Source organism: Bison bison, unplaced genomic scaffold, assembly GCF_000754665.1.
Source record: "Bison bison bison isolate TAMUID 2011002044 unplaced genomic scaffold, Bison_UMD1.0 scf7180017864286, whole genome shotgun sequence".
Lineage (NCBI taxonomy): Eukaryota > Metazoa > Chordata > Mammalia > Artiodactyla > Bovidae > Bison > Bison bison.
The window spans coordinates 2,980,620-3,000,026 of NW_011494858.1; the positions used below are offsets into that span (position 1 = coordinate 2,980,620).

Here is a 19,407-nt window from a genome sequence, read left to right on the forward strand (position 1 = left end):
TGGGGTCCCAAAGAGTCAGCATGAGTGAACCACTGACCATAGCACAAAAAATCTACACACCAAATAGCCCTTGATTAAGCTTTAGGTACCAATATTTGTATTTAAAAGTATATTTTAGAGAAATAATTAGATTATGACAGATAGAAACATGTAATACTCAGAAAAGAGCTGGTATTTTAAGAGTGGTAAAATAAAATCATGAAAATAATTTTCATAGACATTAACTCTGAGTTGAAAACTGGATGCAAAGAACGCTAAAGTCTAACTGGACCGTTTCCAGTTGTTTTGTTCAATGAAATCATAATTACCCTGCAACTCAGCATCTTGCATTCGAATGCCTTAGGGAAAACCACAAAACTTCAAATCTGCCTACCGATGCAGACAAAGATTCAGTCGACTGACACAAGAAAGGAACAGCAGGTGAAGAATCACTGTGTTGGTATGAAAGGTTTCTTTTTACGACGAGTTGGGTGCTTGGTTTCACTCCTCGTTTCTAACACCAGTGACTTCCTTTAGGGTAATGCACTCATCAGATTTTATCAAAACAAGCTGTCTGACATAAGCAGCTTCGTGCCATAAGCTCTGGCCTCTACATAGGAATCAGGAATGCAGGAATGGGAGAGGCCCTGGGAGCGCAGGCAGGATGGTGGCAGGACAAAATGTCACTGGCTCCCAGATACTGAAACTGGCAGTGCGACGTCCCTGAGGCCGAAGTCCGAGAATAGAGCTCAAGTTAGAATTCTGGCTTTCCAGACAGAGGAGGAGAGGCAGCAGGAAAAGCTTTTATTACAAATGCAAAACAAGGGAGAAAGATACATGGGAAACCCATTCTGAAGGGGTCACTTTTCTTAGCAGGGTAATCAAAATAGAAAGCTTGGTAAAGCTGTAATATCAGAGGATACAGTTTCTCTATGACTGTGCACTCATGTATTTTCACCCATTTGTTTGTATTACCTCCTCTAATGGACAAAAAAAAAATTTTTTTAAGTACTGAAATTACATGAGTGACTATGTAAAAGGGCAAGATTTTTTTTTAAACAGAATATTTTAATTAATTTATTTTGGGGGCTGTGCTGGGTCTTTCTCTAGTTGTGGAGAGTGGGGAGCTAACTCTCTAGTTGCGGTGCACAGGCTTCATGGCGGTGGCTTCTCGTGTTGCAGAGCACATGCTCCAGAAGCAGGGGCATCAGCAGCTGCAGCAATAGTTGTGCGTGGGCTCAGGAGCTTCGGCTCATGGGCTCTGGAACACGGGCTCAGTAGTTGTGATGCAGGGGCTTGGGTGTTCCATGGCATATGGACTCTTCCTGGACCAGGGATTAAACCTGTCCATGTGCACTGGCAGGTGGATTCTTACCCACCAGAGAAGTCCAAAAGGCAAGATTTAAATTAAGAAAAGCTTTAGGAGGTAAGAGTCTGAAAAGCTGGATTTCTTATCTAGTTTTTGTGGTTATAAAGAAATGCCCATCTGGAAGGCGGTACAGACGGATGTCGCTCGATTTATTAATCAATGAAAAAAAATCAATAAACCAACAAATACTTATTGAGGATAATGATTTTACTCTTAAAGGACCAAGAAATTTAGTTTTGAGAGACCAGAGAAACATACATGGAAATTCTAGCAAAAGTACAAAACAACTCTAAGAGTTAAACTATATGGCAGAGACACAAGGATTAAAGGACTTCAGTTCAGTTGCTCAGTCATGTCTGACTCTTTGCGACCCCATGAATCGCAGCACGCCAGGCCTCCCTGTCCATCACCAACTCCCAGAGTTCACTCAGACTCACGTCCATTGAGTCGGTGATGCCATCCAGCCATCTCATCCCCTGTCGTCCCCTTCTCCTCCTGCCCCCAATCCCTCCCAGCATCAGAGTCTTTTCCAATGAGTCAACTCTTCACATGAGGTGGCCAAAGTACTGGAGTTTCAGTTTTAGCATCAATCCTTCCAGTGAACACCCAGGGCTGATCTCCTTTAGAATGGACTGGTTGGATCCCCTTGCAGTCCAAGGGACTCTCAAGAGTCTTCTCCAATATCACACTTTTGTCCAATAGATGTTGTTCAGTCACTCAGTTGTGTTCGACTCTTTGCAACCCTATGGACTGCAGCACGCCAGGCGTCCCTATCCTTCACCATCTCCCAGAGCTGACTCAAACTCATGTCCATTGAGTCAGTGATGCCATCCAACCATCTTGTCCTCTGTCTTCCCCTTTTCCTCCTGCCTTCAATCTTTCCCAGCATCGGGGTCTTTTCCAATGAGTCAGCTCTTCACATGAAGTGACCAAAGTACTGGAGCTTTACCCTCAGCATCAGTCCCTCCAAAGAATATTCAGGACTGACTTCCTTTAGGATGGACTGGTTTGATCTCCTTGCAGTCCAAGGGACTCTCAAGAGCCTTCTCCAACACAACAGTTCAAAAGCGTGAATTCTTCAGTACTCAGCCTTCTTTATGGTCCGACCCTCACATCCATACATGACCAATGGAAAAAACATAGCTTTGATTATACAGACCTCTGTAGGCAAAGTGATAATGTCTCTGCTGCCTAGGTTGGTCATAGCTTTTCTTCAAAGGAGCAAGCATCTTCTAATTTCATGGCTGTAGTCACCATCTACAGTGATTTTGGAGCCCAAGAGAATAAACTGCTCAATAAACTCCTCCAAAGAGTAATCAGTATTATCAAACAGATAAAGTCAAGTCAAACTTGCACAGTCATTTCTAGACCTCAAGGACCTTGACTTCCAATGTTGAGGTTAATAGTACTCAGGGAACACACATATTTTGCTGAATGAATAGGCTGGAAGGTAGCATTGGGGATGGTCCTCAGAGAGGCATTTCAAGCAAAAATAGGGAATTACAACAGCTGGTGAAAGCTGAGTTTGGGCAAATGCAGGCTACAGGGAAGGAAGTAAAGGGGGAAGATGCTGGGAAGATGGATTGCAGACAGACTATTTAAGGCTTTAAAAGCAGCAACTTAAATTAATTTGGTAGGTAGTGGGGGAACCAATATTCCCAGGCACAAGTTTCTTCAGAGAAGAGTCCCTTAAACTGTGCCATTTTTAAGCTCCAATTTTAAGAATGTATCTATTTTAGAGGCAAATGAGACTAAGGATAAATGACCTAAAGCTGTCCATCGACAGATGAATGGATAAAGAAAATGTGGTATATATAGTATCCATACAATGGAATATTATCCAGACATTTTAAAAAGAATGAGATTATCATACTAAGTGACAAAAAGATAAATAGGATATCACTTATTGTGGAATCTAAAATACGACAGAAATGAACTTATTTATGAAACAGAAACAGACTCACAGACACAGAGAACAGATTTGTGGTTGCCAAGGGGAAGGGAGTGTGGAGCCTACTACAGCATAGAGAACTATATTCAATATCCTGAGATAAACCATAATGGAAAAGAATACGAAAAACAATATATAACTGAATCACTCTGCTGTACAGCAGAAATCAACAGAATACCATAAACCAACTATACTCCAATAAATTTTTTTAATCCCTAAAGGTTATAAACCATCCCAATTTCTCAGGAAATTTCTATTAGACTATTCCTCATATCGCTCTATCAACAGGACTATATGCAGGCCACTGTGTGACCTTCAGGTGTCACAGTTGATGAAGAGGCTTTTAGTAGGTGTCAACAGACCAGCACAAACCCTCAGTCCATTTCTACACTAGGGACCACTCACTATGGATCAATGTTAGAAAGGTTACCTTTTTAACAGCTAAAGTCACTGTCCCTGGGACTGGGACCTGCAAGGTTCTTCCCAGATCAAAGCCATTTTACCTCCGCTCCAAGGCGTGCAGCTGCGGGTTCATTCCCTACTGCTCCCCTGCCCCTCATCCAGTCCACAAGCTCTCACCAACACCAATACCATCATCAACACCAACACCACCCCTCCTTTCCAGAGATGACAATCTTCCCCACAGCTCCCTGAGAAGAGGCCTGGAAGCCAGAGCCCAAAAGGCCAAGGTGGTACCAAAGGAAGCCTCCAGCAATTGCAGAGGAACTTCCATGTCACATTCATGCAGACCATGATACACAAGACAGTATTTTTCTCTAATACACTGCTTCCTGCATATTTCCCAGGTTAATCCTTTTCTAGGCAGAGGAACCAGAGATCAAATTGCCAACATCCGCTGGATCATAGAAAATGCAAGAGAATTCCAGAAAAAACATCTACTTCTGCTTTATTGACTGCACTAAAGCCTTTGACTGTGTGGATCACAACAAACTGTGGAAAAATCTGAAAGAGATGGGAATACCAGACCACCATACCTGCCTCCTGAGAAATCTGTATGCAGGTCAAGAAGCAACACGTAGAACTGGACATGGAACAAGAGGCTGGTTCCAAACTGGGAAAGGAGTACGTGAAGGCTATATAGTGTCACCCTGCTTATTTAACTTATATGCAGAGTAGAAATGATGGGCTGGATGAAGCACAAGCTGGAATCAAGATTGCCGGGAGAAATATCAATAACCTCAGATATGCAGATGACACCACCCTTATGGCAGAGAGCGAAGAAAAACTAAAGAGCCTCTTGATGAAAGTGAGAGTGGAGAGTAACAAAGTTAGCTTAAAACTGAACATTCAGAAAACTAAGATTATGGCATCTGGTCCCATCGCTTCATGGCAAATAGATGGGGAAACAATGGAAACAGTGACAGATTTTATTTTCTTGGGCTCCAAAATCACTGCAGATGGTGACTGCAGCCATGAAATTAAAAGGTGCTTGCTCCTTGGAAGAAAAGCTATGACCAACCTAGACAGCATATTAAAAAGCAGAAACATTACTTTGCTGACAAAGGTCCATATAGTCAAAGCTATGGTTTTTCCAGTGGTCATGTATGGATGTGAGAGTTGGACTATAAAGAAAGCTGAGCACCGAAGAATTGATGCTTTTGAACTGTGGTGTTGGAGAAGACTCCTGAGAGTCCCTTGGACTGCAAGGAGATTCAACCAGTCCATCCTAAAGGAAATCAGTCCTAAATGTTCATTGGAAGGACTGATGCTGAAACTGAAACTCCAATACTTTGGCCACACGATGCAAAGAACTGACTCACTGGAAAAGACCCTGATGCTGTGAAAGATTGAAGGCAGGATAAGGGGACGACAGAGGATGAGATGGTTGGATGGCATCACTGAGTCGATGGACATGGGTTCGGGTGAACTCTGGGAGTTGGTGATGGACAGGGAAGCCTGGTGTGCTACAGTGCATGGGGTTGCAAAGAGTCGGACACTACTAAGCGACTGAACTGAACCCTTTTCTAAGCACAATTCTAGTATTATGAGGATCCCAAATTAGTATGAGGAATGTACAAGTATTTACTTCTGAGATTCAATCCTAGAAGAAACTGAAAGAATAAAACTTAATTTTAAAAAGAAAGCAAAAAAGGCAAGAAAGAAGTTTTCTTTAAAAACATTCAATTTTTAAATGTTACACTTAACTGTAATTAAGTGTAATTTTAAAGTTGATATACACCATGAATTGTCAAACAAATACATAATCTAAAAGAAATCAAAGTGAAGAAGTGGTCTTCCTTTGGAGAATGCTAGGAGAAACTGTAGGAAATTTTACCATCATGAGTTTTGCATTTATATGCTTCTTATTGTTAAGTAATTTGGTCTACGATAAGACCAAACTCTTGGATAAGAACAAACTCCTGACCAATCTGTGCAGGCAGTGATGGTTATTACTCGGATAAGAAGGAACTCCTGACCCAATCTGTGGAGTGATGCTTATTTTAAGAGCTGCCAAGCAATTCTTCTGTTTTCAGGTATATCATTCTAACATGCCCAACATCCCCAAACATTTGATGATAACTTCTGACACTTTTTTTTTTTTTAATAGTGTCTACGTGGCTGATAAACTGTAAATTTAAAAACAATTCAGGGAAAAACTAGGTTAGAAAAAATGTTTTCCTTTGAAGAACAGTAGAACTTGAAGATGCGTGGCTTGATCATCTCAGCTGTGGAGAAATTGGATGGTCTACCACTGCTTCAGATATTCAGAGCACAGACTGCCCATTCGTGTTGTGAGGCCATTCAATGGTGACAAGGGCCGGAAGGCCACCACTTCTGTCCAGGGACCTTGCTTAACCTTTGCTTTGTACTCAAGAAAAGCTGAGAAAAAAGGAACTTAAATGCTCTGGAATCAAATGTGTCAAGCAGAACTTTGGTAGTAAAGGAATGGGTCCTTACTAGGTATCATCTGTATTGCCTTTTTTTTTTTTCGGTTGCACCGAGACTTAGTTGTATCATGGGGGATCTTTCATTGTGATGCACAGATACTCTAGTTGTGGCACACATGTTCAGAAGCTGTAGTGCATGGGCCTAAGCGCTCCTTAGCATATGGGACCTTAGTTCTCAGACCAGGGATCGAACCCACCTCCCATTGCCGGCATTACAAGGCAGATTCTCAACCACTGGACCACTCGGAAAGTAAGTCCCTCTACTGCTTTTTGTATCTGGCTGTATCCCCAGATTCCAGCCTGCCTTCTGACACACTACAGGCGCTCACTAAAAATCTGCTGACTTTAGGAATACCTGAAGCGATATGTTAGAACATCAAAAAATAGCTAAATAGTCATGGTTGTTCAGTCGCTAAGTCATGTCTGACCCTTTGTGATCCCATGGACTGCAGCATGTCATGCTTCCCTGTCCTTCACCATCTTCCAGAGTTTGTGCAAATGCCTGTCCATTAAGTCGGTGATGCCATCCAACCATCTCATCCTCTGTCACCCCCTTCTTCTCCTGCCCTCAATCTTTCCCAGCATCAGGGTCTTTTCCAATGACTTGTTTTTTTTTCCCAATGAGTTGACTCTTCACATCTGGTGGTCAAAGTATTGGAGCTTCAGTTTCAGCATTAGCAATAGTACATTTACTCAAAACCCCCAAATTTCTCTTTTCAAATGTTCAACCAGAACGTTTCAATTAAACTCCATTTCAGAAATATTTATTAATCACCCACTAAATCCACATGGCTCTTTGGCCAAAGACTCAAGAAGTTTTCTAGGCTGACATACCCTGAATATTCACTGAAAGGGCTGATGCTGATGCTGGGGCTCCGATACTTTGGCCACCTGATGCAAAGAGCCGACTCACTGGAAAAGACCCTGATGCTGGGAAAGACTGAGAGCAGAAGACGGGGGCACCAAACATTTTCTGCCTAAAATATCCTTTTGCCACATTTTACCTTTGAGCAGAAATCCCTCTTTTGTTAAGTTTAGCCCAAGCATCGTCTTCTCTATGGAGCTTTTCTATTCCCAGTACGGAATTAGCTGTTTCACTACAATGGCTACAAAAGCCAAGTAGTAAGTTGGACTTGCATTTTAATTAGCCATCTCTCTTAGCCGACTGCTGGGTAACTCTCTACCAGCTCTTTAAAATGGGGGCTGGGGTCCAATTCATCTTTCTACTATGCTGGCACAGGGTCCGCTGTGACTGTAAACTGCCGGCAGCTCTAGAATTTCCTTTATAGAAGAGGTTTAGGGGCTGCAACCCGGCTGGAACTGGGAAACAGATACGAAAGGAGGCTAGAACTGGGTGGGGACAGATGACTATTTTTTTTTCCCTTTATTTTTAGTGGAGTATAGTTGCTTTACAGAGTTGTGTTAGTTTCCGCTGTACACTGAAGTGAATCAGCTGTATGTTTTTATATATCCCCCCTTTTTTGGATTTCCTTTCCGATTAGGTCACCGCAGAGCACAGAGGAGAGTTCCCTGTGGAGGTTCTCATTAGTTATCTATTTTATACATATTGGTGTGTATGTGTCAATCCCAATCTTCCAATTCATCTCCCTGCTCCCTCCCACCCTCCTTGGTATCCATATGTTTGCTCTCTACATCTGTGTCTCTATTTCTGCTTCGTGAACAGGGTGATCTATTTTTCTAGATTCTGCATATATGCATTAATACATTTGCTTTTCTCTGACTTATTTCACCCTGGATGACAGTCTCTAGGTCTATCTACATTTTGGCAAATGGCAGTTTCAGACAACTATTCCTAAATGTTGCACCAGCATGTCCCTTTTGTACAGGGCTAAGCAAACATCAGCTTTTCATAAGAAAGGAGCTGGAGAAGGACTGAAAGAGGCACCCAGCACAGCTACCGCGATATAGGCTTGGTGAACAAAATGAAATGCATGGGAAACAGTGATTCCTTGAGTGACCCAGTATATATAAAACAAGATTATTCTAGAAGATGTTCTTTTTCTCACTGAGGAATTGAGGATGTTATTAGTAAGTGTCTTCACAGCTCCAAGTTTATTAAAACAAGCCTGGGTCCAACATAAGGAAAGGGCTACATGCCTGGGCTTCAAATGTGCATGTGTGTGTCTCTAAGGAGTCATGACTCTGGTTACCGCTCCACTGACCAAGGATTATCCCGAGAGACCTGAATCAGAGCAGGTGGCAACATGTCAGATCCCTCTAGCCTTGCTTAGAGGGCAAGAGAGTTTAGAGCAGGAGAGAAGAAAGGAGACCAGGTAGGGGAAGGGGGCACGTCCTCCCCGACCCACTCTCAGCAGGCAGAGCAAAAAGGAATTTGAGGGACTTCTCTGGTGGTCCAGTGGCTAAGACTCTGCACTCCCAATGCAGGGGACCCGGGTTCAATCCCTGGGCAGGGAACTAGATCCCATATGCCGCAACTAAGCTCAGGTGCAGCCAAATAAATAATATTAACAACAACAACAACAAAAACCCAACCCATTTTTAAAAAATTCTAAGATTGAGAGCAAAATCTTGTGTTTCTACTAGCATCTCACTACCTTTGCTAAGAAAGTTCTTGATAATGATGCCAGGTCACGGTGTAAAACCCACAGAATACCAGCTGTGTCTCATTTTCTCAATGAGTAACTGCAAGGGTGGGGATACGGACTTCTAGCTACTCTGTTCCTAGAGCCGTTCATTGGGCATCTGATAAATGGATATGTAAAAAAAAAAAAAAAATCAGAAACGTGGGCATGCGCACACACACACACACGCCCCTCTCCCACATCTACAGACACTAACACACACACACACACACACACCCTCTCCCACATCTATAGCAGCCGCACACATGAACAAGAAGAGAGGAAGCTGGTGAGCCAGGGAGGTTCCAACTAGCATCCGCCATAAACACTTAGCTTCTTTGGGCTTTTATCCTCTTATATAAAACAGGAATAAAAAAGTCCCATTGTTCTTCTACACACAGTTGTTACAAGAATTAAAACAGATAATACATATAAAGCACAATGAAAATGCTGAAGAATGATACATAAAAGTTGAGGCCTTATGACATCATTTTGCCCCTAATGTATAAAACCATGCATTATGTGGCTGGTTATAAATAATCGGAGCTATAAAAATGAATAGGATGGAATGGAGTTGTTTCAGCTATGAAATATGAATCTCCAAAATGCATGTTTTAGACTCAAAGGGCAAAGAACCAAAGAACAAAATGAGGTCCTTGGCCTCCTCCTAGCAAAGTAAGGAGATGAACACATTCCTAAGATCCTCAAGTTTATCTACTGAAAAACATTCAAGGGCTTCTCCAGTCCTTAAGTCTTTCCCCAGATAAACATATGAGGTGCTTAAGTAATCACAAATTCATTTATAAAAGGAAATGTCTATTTTCCCCCAATTTTCTACTCTTCCTGTTAAAGTCTTTAGATGATCTAAACTGAAGAGGAGAAAAGGGAAAGGAAAAAAAAAGCGATATAAATATGAAATAATCTTTCATAAAGACTACACCCATCATATAAGTAATTACCATCTTTAGGAAAAATCAACATAACTTACGTTAGAACATACACATTTTTCCTTAAGATACTTGTTTTATAGATCTTGGTGAATGATTTCAAAATAAACATATCATTATGCTGAGCATCTTATCGTAAAGCAAAGGCAAAAATCAGAGAAGGGGCTCTGAAGGTTTCTGAAATCGCAGTTATGAATCACAAAACTCACCATCTCCTTGGGCTCTAGCACTGAGTCCCACAGCCTTCACCAAGATTTCTGGGGTCTCAATACTGAGGGCTCCAGGCTTAAAGCTAATGAAGTCGGTGCTGGGGATTTGGAGGTTCATTCCTCAACTGAAGCACTCTCATCAGTATCACTTTCATCATCACCTGCCCATGGTACAACAATTCTCATCTCTAGACTCACACCTGTGGGCAGGTGAAACCTAGCAGAATCTTAACTACAGTAGATTAAAGAAAAACATCTGTACCCAAGGGGAGATTGCATGATAAAGAGTTTGCGAATTAGCAATACACTTACTCAGAACCCAGAAGACTGTATTCATCTATTGACATCTGGGAATTTTCTCAGATAAGGGAAAACAGTTAAGAGATGAAAGTCTAGGATTTAATTAAGGGTACTGCTTTATACAAATTCCTACAATTATTAAATTTTGTGATGTTATTGAAAATTCTCGAAGGCAATCATTAGCTAAAATTTCTAATAACATGTCACCGCTTTGCTTTGTTCCAGTTAAGGCACTATATTAAGTTCACAGTGCTTACATGTTCCTTGGTTTTTTTGGTTAGTATATAAACTGCCAGCCTTCATCCCAGGTGACCTGTCTGCCCTGTTTTACCTTCCCTGGTTTATAATGATCATCTCTACCAAGGAAGGACTCCAGTAGAAAGGGACAAGAACCAAGAGGACATATGTGTACCTATGACCCTCTGGAAAATACTAATGGAGCTGCCTGACACCTCTCTAGTTAAAGATCTGAGCAGTGATCTCTGGCTTCCCAGAACTGAAAATATTTGTTGCATTTCTTCCAAAGAAATGAACAATTCCACGGTTTCCTGAGAAAATCCCAGATGTATGCAGTTTCTTCAAAGAAATAGAGTAAAAACAACTTTCACATACTCATATGACATCATCAGGAAAAACTCTACATTCCTCTTAGAGAAACAACACCCTTCATGTATTTAAGGGCTGGACCTAATAAAACACACATTATCCTACGTCCTGGTCATTCCATGTGACTCAAGAAGAAGGATTTCTGAGGTGTTTGGCCATTCTAAGGCATCTAGGCAGCACCCACTTCCTCCCAAAGAACCTGAAGGAAGGCACATCTCCACGGACTGTGTCCCACCTTTCCTCAGCAGGCTCACAGCTCTTCCAGAACAGGATGACTGTGTGTGCTCTCTAGTTTTTTTCAGGACAGTGCCCTCCTGTACTGAGCTCTTAGCGGACCACAACTCCGTCTCATTAATCCAGGTCCCCGGGGCCTAGACCAAAGAAGGGCTCACAACATGTGTGTCAAATAAAAGAAACTGGGTCATGTGTGGAGACGTGAGCGGACCTAGACAGTGTCATACAGAGAGAAGTAATTCAGAGACAGAAAAACAAATACCGTGTATTAACATATATGTGGAATCTAGAAAAATGGCAGTGAGGATCTTACTTGCAGAAATGGAGACAGATGTAAAGAACAAATGTAAGGATACCAAGGGGGAGAGGGGAGTGGAAGGAACTGCGAGACTGGGATTAACACACATACCCTACTGATACTGTATATAAAAGTGAAAGTGAAAGTCGCTCAGTCGTGTCCTACTCTGTGACCCCATGGACTATACAGTTCATGAAATTCTCTAGGCCAGAATACTGGAGTGGGTAGCCTTTCCCTTCTCCAGGGGGTCTTCTCAACCCAGGGATTGAACCCAGGTCTCCCACATTGCAGGCGGATTCTTTACCAGCTGAGCCACAAGGGAGGCTCAGGAATACTGGAGTGGGTAGCCTATCCCTTCTTAGCGGATCTTCCCAACCCAGGAGTCGAACCAGGGTCTCCTGCATTACAGGTGGGTTCTTTGCCAACTGAGCGATCAGGGAAGCCCAGTACTATACATAAAAGAGAGAACTGATGAGGACTTCTCAGGTGGTGCAGTGGTAAAGAATCCATCTGCCAGTGCAGAAGGAACAAGAGATGCGAGTTCCATCTCTGGGTCGGGAGGATCCCCTGGAGTAGGAAATGGTGACCCACTCCAGTATTCTTGCTTGGAGCATTCCATGGATAGAGGAGGCTGGCAGGCTACAGTCCATGGGGTCACAAAGAGTTGGACATGACTGAGCAACTGCATGCACGCACACACACCATGAGGTCACACTGTATAGCCCAGGGAACTCTGCTTAATGCACTGTGGTGACCTGAGTGCAAAGGAAGTCCAGAAGGGAGGGGATGCATGTATATGCATGGCTGATGCATTCTGCTGTAGAACAGAAACTCACACATTGTAAAGCTACTATAAAAAAAGGTGTTGGAAAAAAAATTGATTGTCAGAACTGAATACAGTAATGAGACAAAGAGATGGCTGATTGCTTTCAATATCAATACGTATGTATGCGTGCATGTATGTACACACAGAAACACAAATATCTCCTCCATCTACTTATGGGGCAGCTGGATAAATGAAGGTGAGTGCATACACACTTTTTCCCACCATGGTATTTAGCATTACAGAATGCAGTGAACAGAAAAGCCCAACAAAAACAGCAATTTAGATTTATTTTTGGTAACAAAGGATCAAATATATATATAAACAAACACATTTAGAAGGAAAAAATACTATTATTTTCCATATTCTACTCAAAAAATAAACTCCTTTCAAGTGGCACATTAGTGGAGACACGGGAGTGTATTACCCACTGCAGCAGCTAAACCCTATTCTGAATCTCCTTCCCCTGATTTTTCAACTCACTTTTTGTCCCCCTGCTCTCCAGTTAGTTAGTTTGCTGAGACCAAGTAAATAGATTTTAAAAACCATCTTCAGCCAAATAAAATCAGAGAAAAACTATGGGCAAACCCCCTAAACCCCCACCTCTAAGTAATACATCACAAATATGAATAATATTCCACTGTAATACAATGACATCTGCAACAACAGTAACACAATCCAAGATGACTTAACTTTCTGAAAGCAAGTAGCAAGCAATGATATTTTATAAAGCTAAGTAAGCTCTGGAGCTACCAGACACCGACAAAATATCCTTACTTGGTTTCGGTTCAACGAGAGGAGGTCTACTAAATTTAGACTCTGAGCTGATTTCATCAGCAACCTGTCCTCCTGACAGAAGTCTCTGCGGACAGGAGGGAGAAACACTGGGGTGGGATCGACTTATTTCATAGGCACAGACCGCAGCCCCAAACGGTCACAAAGCGCACAGGTCCTGGGCATGGCTGACAGCCACCCCTCTAAATCCTGCAGTGCTGCTTGCTGTACAGCCTAGTCCTTTCCGGGAGCCATCAAGGACTCAGAATGGTCAGTATGACTGCGACACAACCAGCTGGACTCAGGAGCTTTCCTGGAAGAAGTAAACACCAAACACTTGATCCAAGACAAAGCTTGAAACCATCTAGAGCGAGAGCACGAAATGAAACTGAATCAAATCCTGATCATTTTTCTGTCTCTTTTTTAAAAATAAATTGCTAGTCAAGAGAAGACCTAAAATTTTTTCATTCTAAAAAATGATTTAATTCAAACTACAATTTATTCCAATACTAAAATGCTCAGGAAAATAACTGAGCTGTTATAACCAGCCTGGGGACAGGCGTGGCATCTGAGCATCAGCAGTTTGCTCGTCCTGTGGAGGGAGTGGGGAGGAGAAAGGAGATGGGGGAGAAGGAGAGGACAGTCTGCAACAGCCTCCACGGCGAGGGGGTGTCGCTGGTCAGCTGCTGGCTGGCCAGGCTCTGCCAGTGACTCAGTCGTGGACCCAATGGCTTGGCTGCCTGCATCCCAGTTGAGGGGACAGGACTGGGGCACAGGGAGATGGCTGTCAGAAAAAAGCCTCAAAGGAAATTCATGTATCAGAGCAGAGGATGGGGAGGGTGAAGAGGAAAAGGAAAGGTACACTCTTTTCACTCCCAACCTCCCGCCTCACTTCTCTTTGCTCTTCTGCTCCAGACAGATCACTACCTCCATCCTCTCCAAAATGGTATTTCTAGTCACTTAAGTGAATTTCATGGCTTCTTAAGCACCATACTGTCCATCTTTCTCTTTTTTAAATTAAAAAAAAAATTATTTTCTGTCTTAAATATATGCCCATTCTCTCTTAAATCCCTTATAAAATTCTATCAAACTGGTTTGAGCTGGTACTAAAGTAAAACCAAAACATGTCACTCTGCAAAAAACCCTAGAAATTTTATAAAGCAGTTGAACTAAAACAAAAAATCGTTTTAGGCCAAACTAATCTGGTATTTCACATGGTTCAATCCCCCATCCCAACATGGGAAATCCACAAATATTCATCTTCAAATCAAACATAGATGAGCCATATACTGTCATATTACTAGGCAGTATTCACACCCATTGACAGTCTGGCCTTCATTAATGTAGTTCAGCTTTTCACCTGAAACATAAAGGTTGCTGCTCACAAGACATGGATGCAAACTAAAGATGCATATGACTGTATAACCCATATTTCATGTTCAAAGTCAATTTCATAAGATTACATTCCTGGGTTGAAATAACAGGAAAACAACAAGTCACTGTCATCCTTTTGCAACTTACAACACGTTTCAAAATGTTAAACCTCACACCATTCTCTTTTATAAAGCTTTAAAAGTGCTTAGATGGAAACAAATGAGATGATATAAAGGTAGAAAATTCTGCAGAAAAAGACGCACACATGTGAAGCAGTATGTCAGCTATTCATGAGCTAAAGAAAAGCTGATGTTAGTTTTAATGATAGCTGGAGGGAGAGCTCTTAGCTGAAAATAAAGAAACAAATAGGAAATAATGCAAATGGGGAAAAAACATGCCAAAGGGGGACTGAGAGTATTGGAACATAAGTCTTTAGGAAAAAGAGTAAGGAACAATTTTACTGAACAAGAAAAAAACATCAGTTAAATATGTGAAGGTATTTTGTGTGTTTTCCCACAGCTTACGACTAAAATAAAATTATACACAGTAAACTAAAGGAATTAAAATGAAAGTAAAAGAAAAAGACATTATCCAAGAAATCAGACTACTCATTGTAAGTGTGCTGAGGACAAATCACTAAGGTCACCAATATCTGGTTTTGTTCTTATCCTAATGGCACTGTCCTCGCTGCCTGCAAAGTCTTCCAGAACAAAGAAGGGTATAAATAAATAAGTTCATGAATAAATTAAATGATAGAATTTCTTGCCAAATGCCACTGTTGAAGACAAAAGTCAAAGACTAAATTACGAATAAGGAAACTGTGCCAGGTAAATTCTGGATATTTTTACTGTTGGTGTGTTGGGGTTCCTCTAAAATGCACAGCAAGCTCTTGGCTGCAGCCCAGAAGTACTTGGGGTGCTTGCTGGCTGGCACACTTGAGGCTTCGCACAGCCAGAGATGCTGATTTAGAAAGTCAAGGATCCCAAAAACTGGCATTCTTAAGCAGCTTCTCAGAAGATTAGAAATGCATTTAGTCCCCAGTTTACACTTTGATGAAATGACTGTCTAAAATAAAACACCCGTTTCTCTACTATGGGGATTAACATATTTATTTGCTTTTTGAGGGAAAAAATACAACATATTTGGTAGCCAGTGAGTTACCCTAATGAAAATTATCTGTTCTCATGATCAAAATGGTTTCCACAGGTTTCATCAAGCCACACTGGATGGCAACGTAGGTACATATGGTTGGAAAATGCACACCAACGCTTTCTTTAAGGTAACTGTTCAAGAACCCTTCACAAATGCTGCTAAAATTTTATTGAATTTGCCTTATGAGAAATTGAAAAGATATGCAAAGAAATTATATATACATATACACAGAACAGATACACACACACACACATGGACACTCTAGCATTTACTACTGCTGTATCTAAAAATTCTAATTTGCTTCTCATTTCATTTGTCTGCAAAAACTCCCACAAATATGTTAAACAGGAAGTTCCTCATGGGCCCCTTGGACACTTTAGACCCATGACTGGCAATTTTCTCTATGACTGTTTTTTCTTATCTCCTTCCTTCTCTGTGTCTCTTTTTTTCTGGATAACCAACCCCATGGCCCTTATCCACAAGTACACATAGCCACTTTATGGGAAAGATACACAGTTTTGTCTTTGCCCCACAGCAGTTTCAAACTGATTTGCATTCATCCTAAAATGAGCACTTCTGAGGGAAGAACATGGGTCAGGCCCCATGGAGAAGCGAACCCACAATTACAATGTAAAGTGATATTTGTTATTAATAGAAAAGGGATGGCTGATAACAGAAAACACTCTGGTGTTTTTTTTTTTTCCTCCAGCAAATTAAAAATAAAATATTAAGCCCTCCCTGGTGGTACAGTGGATAGGAACCTGCTTGCCAATGCAGGGGACACGGGTTCGATTTCTGGTCTGGAAAGAGTCCACAGGCGGCCGGGCAACTAAGCCCCTGTGCCACAACTACTGAGTCCAAGTACCTAGAGCCCATGTTCTGCAACAAGAGAAGCCACTGCAACGAGAAGCCCACGCACGACGAAGTGCAGACCCCCGCTCCCTGCAACGAGAGAAAGCCCACGCACAGCAACAAAGACCCAGTGCAACCAAATACATACATAAACACTTTCTTTTAGAAATAAAATAAAATAGCAGGGCACTCCAAAACGCAGAGCAAGAACAGCACCAGAAAACCTGAGTGCAGATCTGCAGCTGAGCAGGATGCAACAGGGGCCATTTCTGACAGTCATTGCTAGAGTCATTTCAATAGGCAAACAACACATTTTTCCTGGGTGTCATCACAGTCTAAGTCGGCTTTTCTCCAGATCGTACTAAAGGGTAAAGAACTGCTCGGTTTGCATCCACTACTGATCTCCCAAATCAGAGGGCTGATGCCTGAAGCCTGGACACAGAGCCGGTGGGTCAGGCAAGGCCTAGGTTCTGGACACCCTACTGTCTTGCTCGTGAGAAAATGATGACGCGAGAAGAGGCGTCAGTAGAAGGGAAGTTTGTCCGCTAGTTGATTCTAATCCAGCCTAGATGCAGAGAAGCGAGAGTGTCCTCTCTGGTGGGCCTGGACTGGTGGGGGCTGAGGGCCCTGCATGAAATCTGTCTACACAAGACTCACAGGATGTCCTGCTGTGGCCTCAGCATCGCCACACCAGCTACACCTGAAGACGCTTCTGTATCGATCATGTCTCATGGGATTTCACACGAATCCATCTCAGGAATATTTTCTCGTCCCTAATGCCATTTTGGGTCAGAGGCAGAGAGAAAATCTCTCACCTATTAGTTCATAAGAAGAAAATACTTCCTGTTCCAAAAGGAAAACTATGTCTCTGCTAAATACTCTAACCTAAGAATGAATTACTTCACTAGTGACATGTTCTTCAACAAGCCTGCACTTAATCACTGAAATCAAATGTTTTTTGTTTTTTTTTTAATTTAGCTCTATATGCACTCCTTACACACCTACTTCATAGTAGGCAGGGTGCCGCCTCAGATACTTGACAAAGAATGAGACACAGCCCTGCCCTCAAGGGCTCTGGGAACCTTCAGGGGAATAAAGGCTGGACCTTCTAACACAGCGTGGTAGGCATTATTCTGGAAGGGTGCTGGGCACGGTGCTCCAGGAACACCATGAAGCCTGGGAGGTCTGGGGAACCCTTCAGAGGGGATGACAATGAGCTGGATTTTAAAGTGTGAACAAGATTTTACTGCAAATGAAGAGAAGGGGAAAGACTTTTTGGCAACGGGAGCATGAAAAAAATCCATGCAATGCAAAAGGGAAGGAGTCTTTAGGAACAAAGAGTATCGTGGGGCAGAGGCGCAGGGCAGGGAGATGTGGACCATGAAACCAAGGAGATGGACAGCAGCCAGAGGGAAAGGACCTTATCAGTCACGTAAAACAGCGAATTTTATCCTGTAGGAAGGACAACATGGCGCCCGGAATGTTTATAAGAAAGGGTTTTGCAGGATCCAATCTGCATTTTTAGGAAGAGATGTGTGGTGGCTTACTGGGGGGGGTGACAGAGAAAAGGCTGGGAGATCAGTTACAGAGCTTCAGCGAGATCACTCATAACACGTTTTGGGGTAGCTCGATGCTCTTTGGTGTACATCATCATTTTCCCCCATATGTTCATTAATTATACCTGAGGTTTTCTCCTTAAATTATCTATTGAAGCTGTATATATATATATATTCCTATTCCAAATACATCATCTGTGGTTTATAAAATCACATTCCACATGAGTAAATGTTTAGGTAAATACTTAAAAGAATGCTCTTACCTGAACAAAGCTGTTCCACTTTTGTGTAGTTTAAAGATACTATGTCATTAACCCAAGCGATGATGTCATGTCTGCTCATAGTCTCTTGGGTTATCGAGGTAGAATACACATTGACCGCCATTCCCCAACTAGAAAAAACAAACAAACAACATTTATTTACCTACAAGGAAAAAAATGAACTCAGAAAGATGACAGACATCCATCCAACCCTGGCAGAACTCTTATACGGTTAAAACTCATATACGGTTCGTGCATCATCATTTTACGTCTCCTTCAACTTGGTTCAAATGTTGTTCAGGCTCTGAGATTCCTAATGTCTCATGTAATTTAGTGTCTCAGAAGATGAGTGGGAACAAATTTTTTTTTTTTAATCAGCTTTAGAGAAAAGGAAATTCCCTTCAGAAACAGGATACATACATGTTTCATTCGGAAAAAAAAAAAAAAAAGTCTTCACCAGATAGTCTTTATCCCTAAAAACTTTGGATAAAGCAAAAAAAAAAAAAATAATTATACAGAAGGTACCTGGAACTGACTGCATGAGTCCTCCTTTCATCTCTGACTGTTCTTCCTTCTGACCATTCCATGACACCTACTACTTCCCCTAACTTTTCTCCAGAGGGGCACACAGTGGCCACAGAAAAAGTAACAGAAAAGGTTTGTTTTGCTTAAAATACTTTGATAGCTATGGTTTGGTAAGATTGGTTTCCTCTTTCTAATTAATAAACAATGTTTTTAGAGCAGTTTTAGGTTCACAGCAAAACCGAGTGGAAAGTACAGTTTTCCCATATACCCCCTCGTCCGACAATCTCCCTACCAGCTGGGACATTTGTTACGATCAGTGAACCTACACTGATGCACTCTCATCAAATACTACAGTCTACATTAGGTTCCCTCTTGGAGTTGTATATTCTCTGGGCTGTGACAAACATACAATGACAGGTATCCGTCACTGCAGTATCACACAGAATCCTTAAAAAAAAAAAAATCCTCTCTGCTCTGTCGATTCATCCTTCCCTCCCACTGTTTCTGGCGACCACTGATCCCTCTTACTGTCTCCATAGTTTTACCTTTCCCAGAAGGTCATGCAGTTGGAACCACACAGTACAAAGCCTTTTCAGACTGGCTTCTTTCATTAATGCACACTGAAGGTTCCTCCATGTCTTTTCATGACTTGTGAGCTCACTTTTTTTTGCACTGAATAATAACTG

General features: G+C 41.9%; 1 protein-coding gene across 3 annotated transcripts in view; it reads right to left on the reverse strand.

Moving 5' to 3' along the window:
• Window positions 1-19,407, reverse strand: part of MAPRE2 (microtubule-associated protein, RP/EB family, member 2) — a 189,443-nt gene that overhangs the window by 66,037 nt on the left and 103,999 nt on the right. For all 3 annotated transcript variants that reach the window (XM_010849765.1, XM_010849763.1, XM_010849762.1), the window contains one exon: window positions 18,200-18,327. In XM_010849765.1, the coding sequence (XP_010848067.1) occupies window positions 18,200-18,320 (121 nt within the window). In that variant the 5' untranslated portion in view covers window positions 18,321-18,327. The remainder of the gene's footprint in view (window positions 1-18,199; window positions 18,328-19,407) is intronic.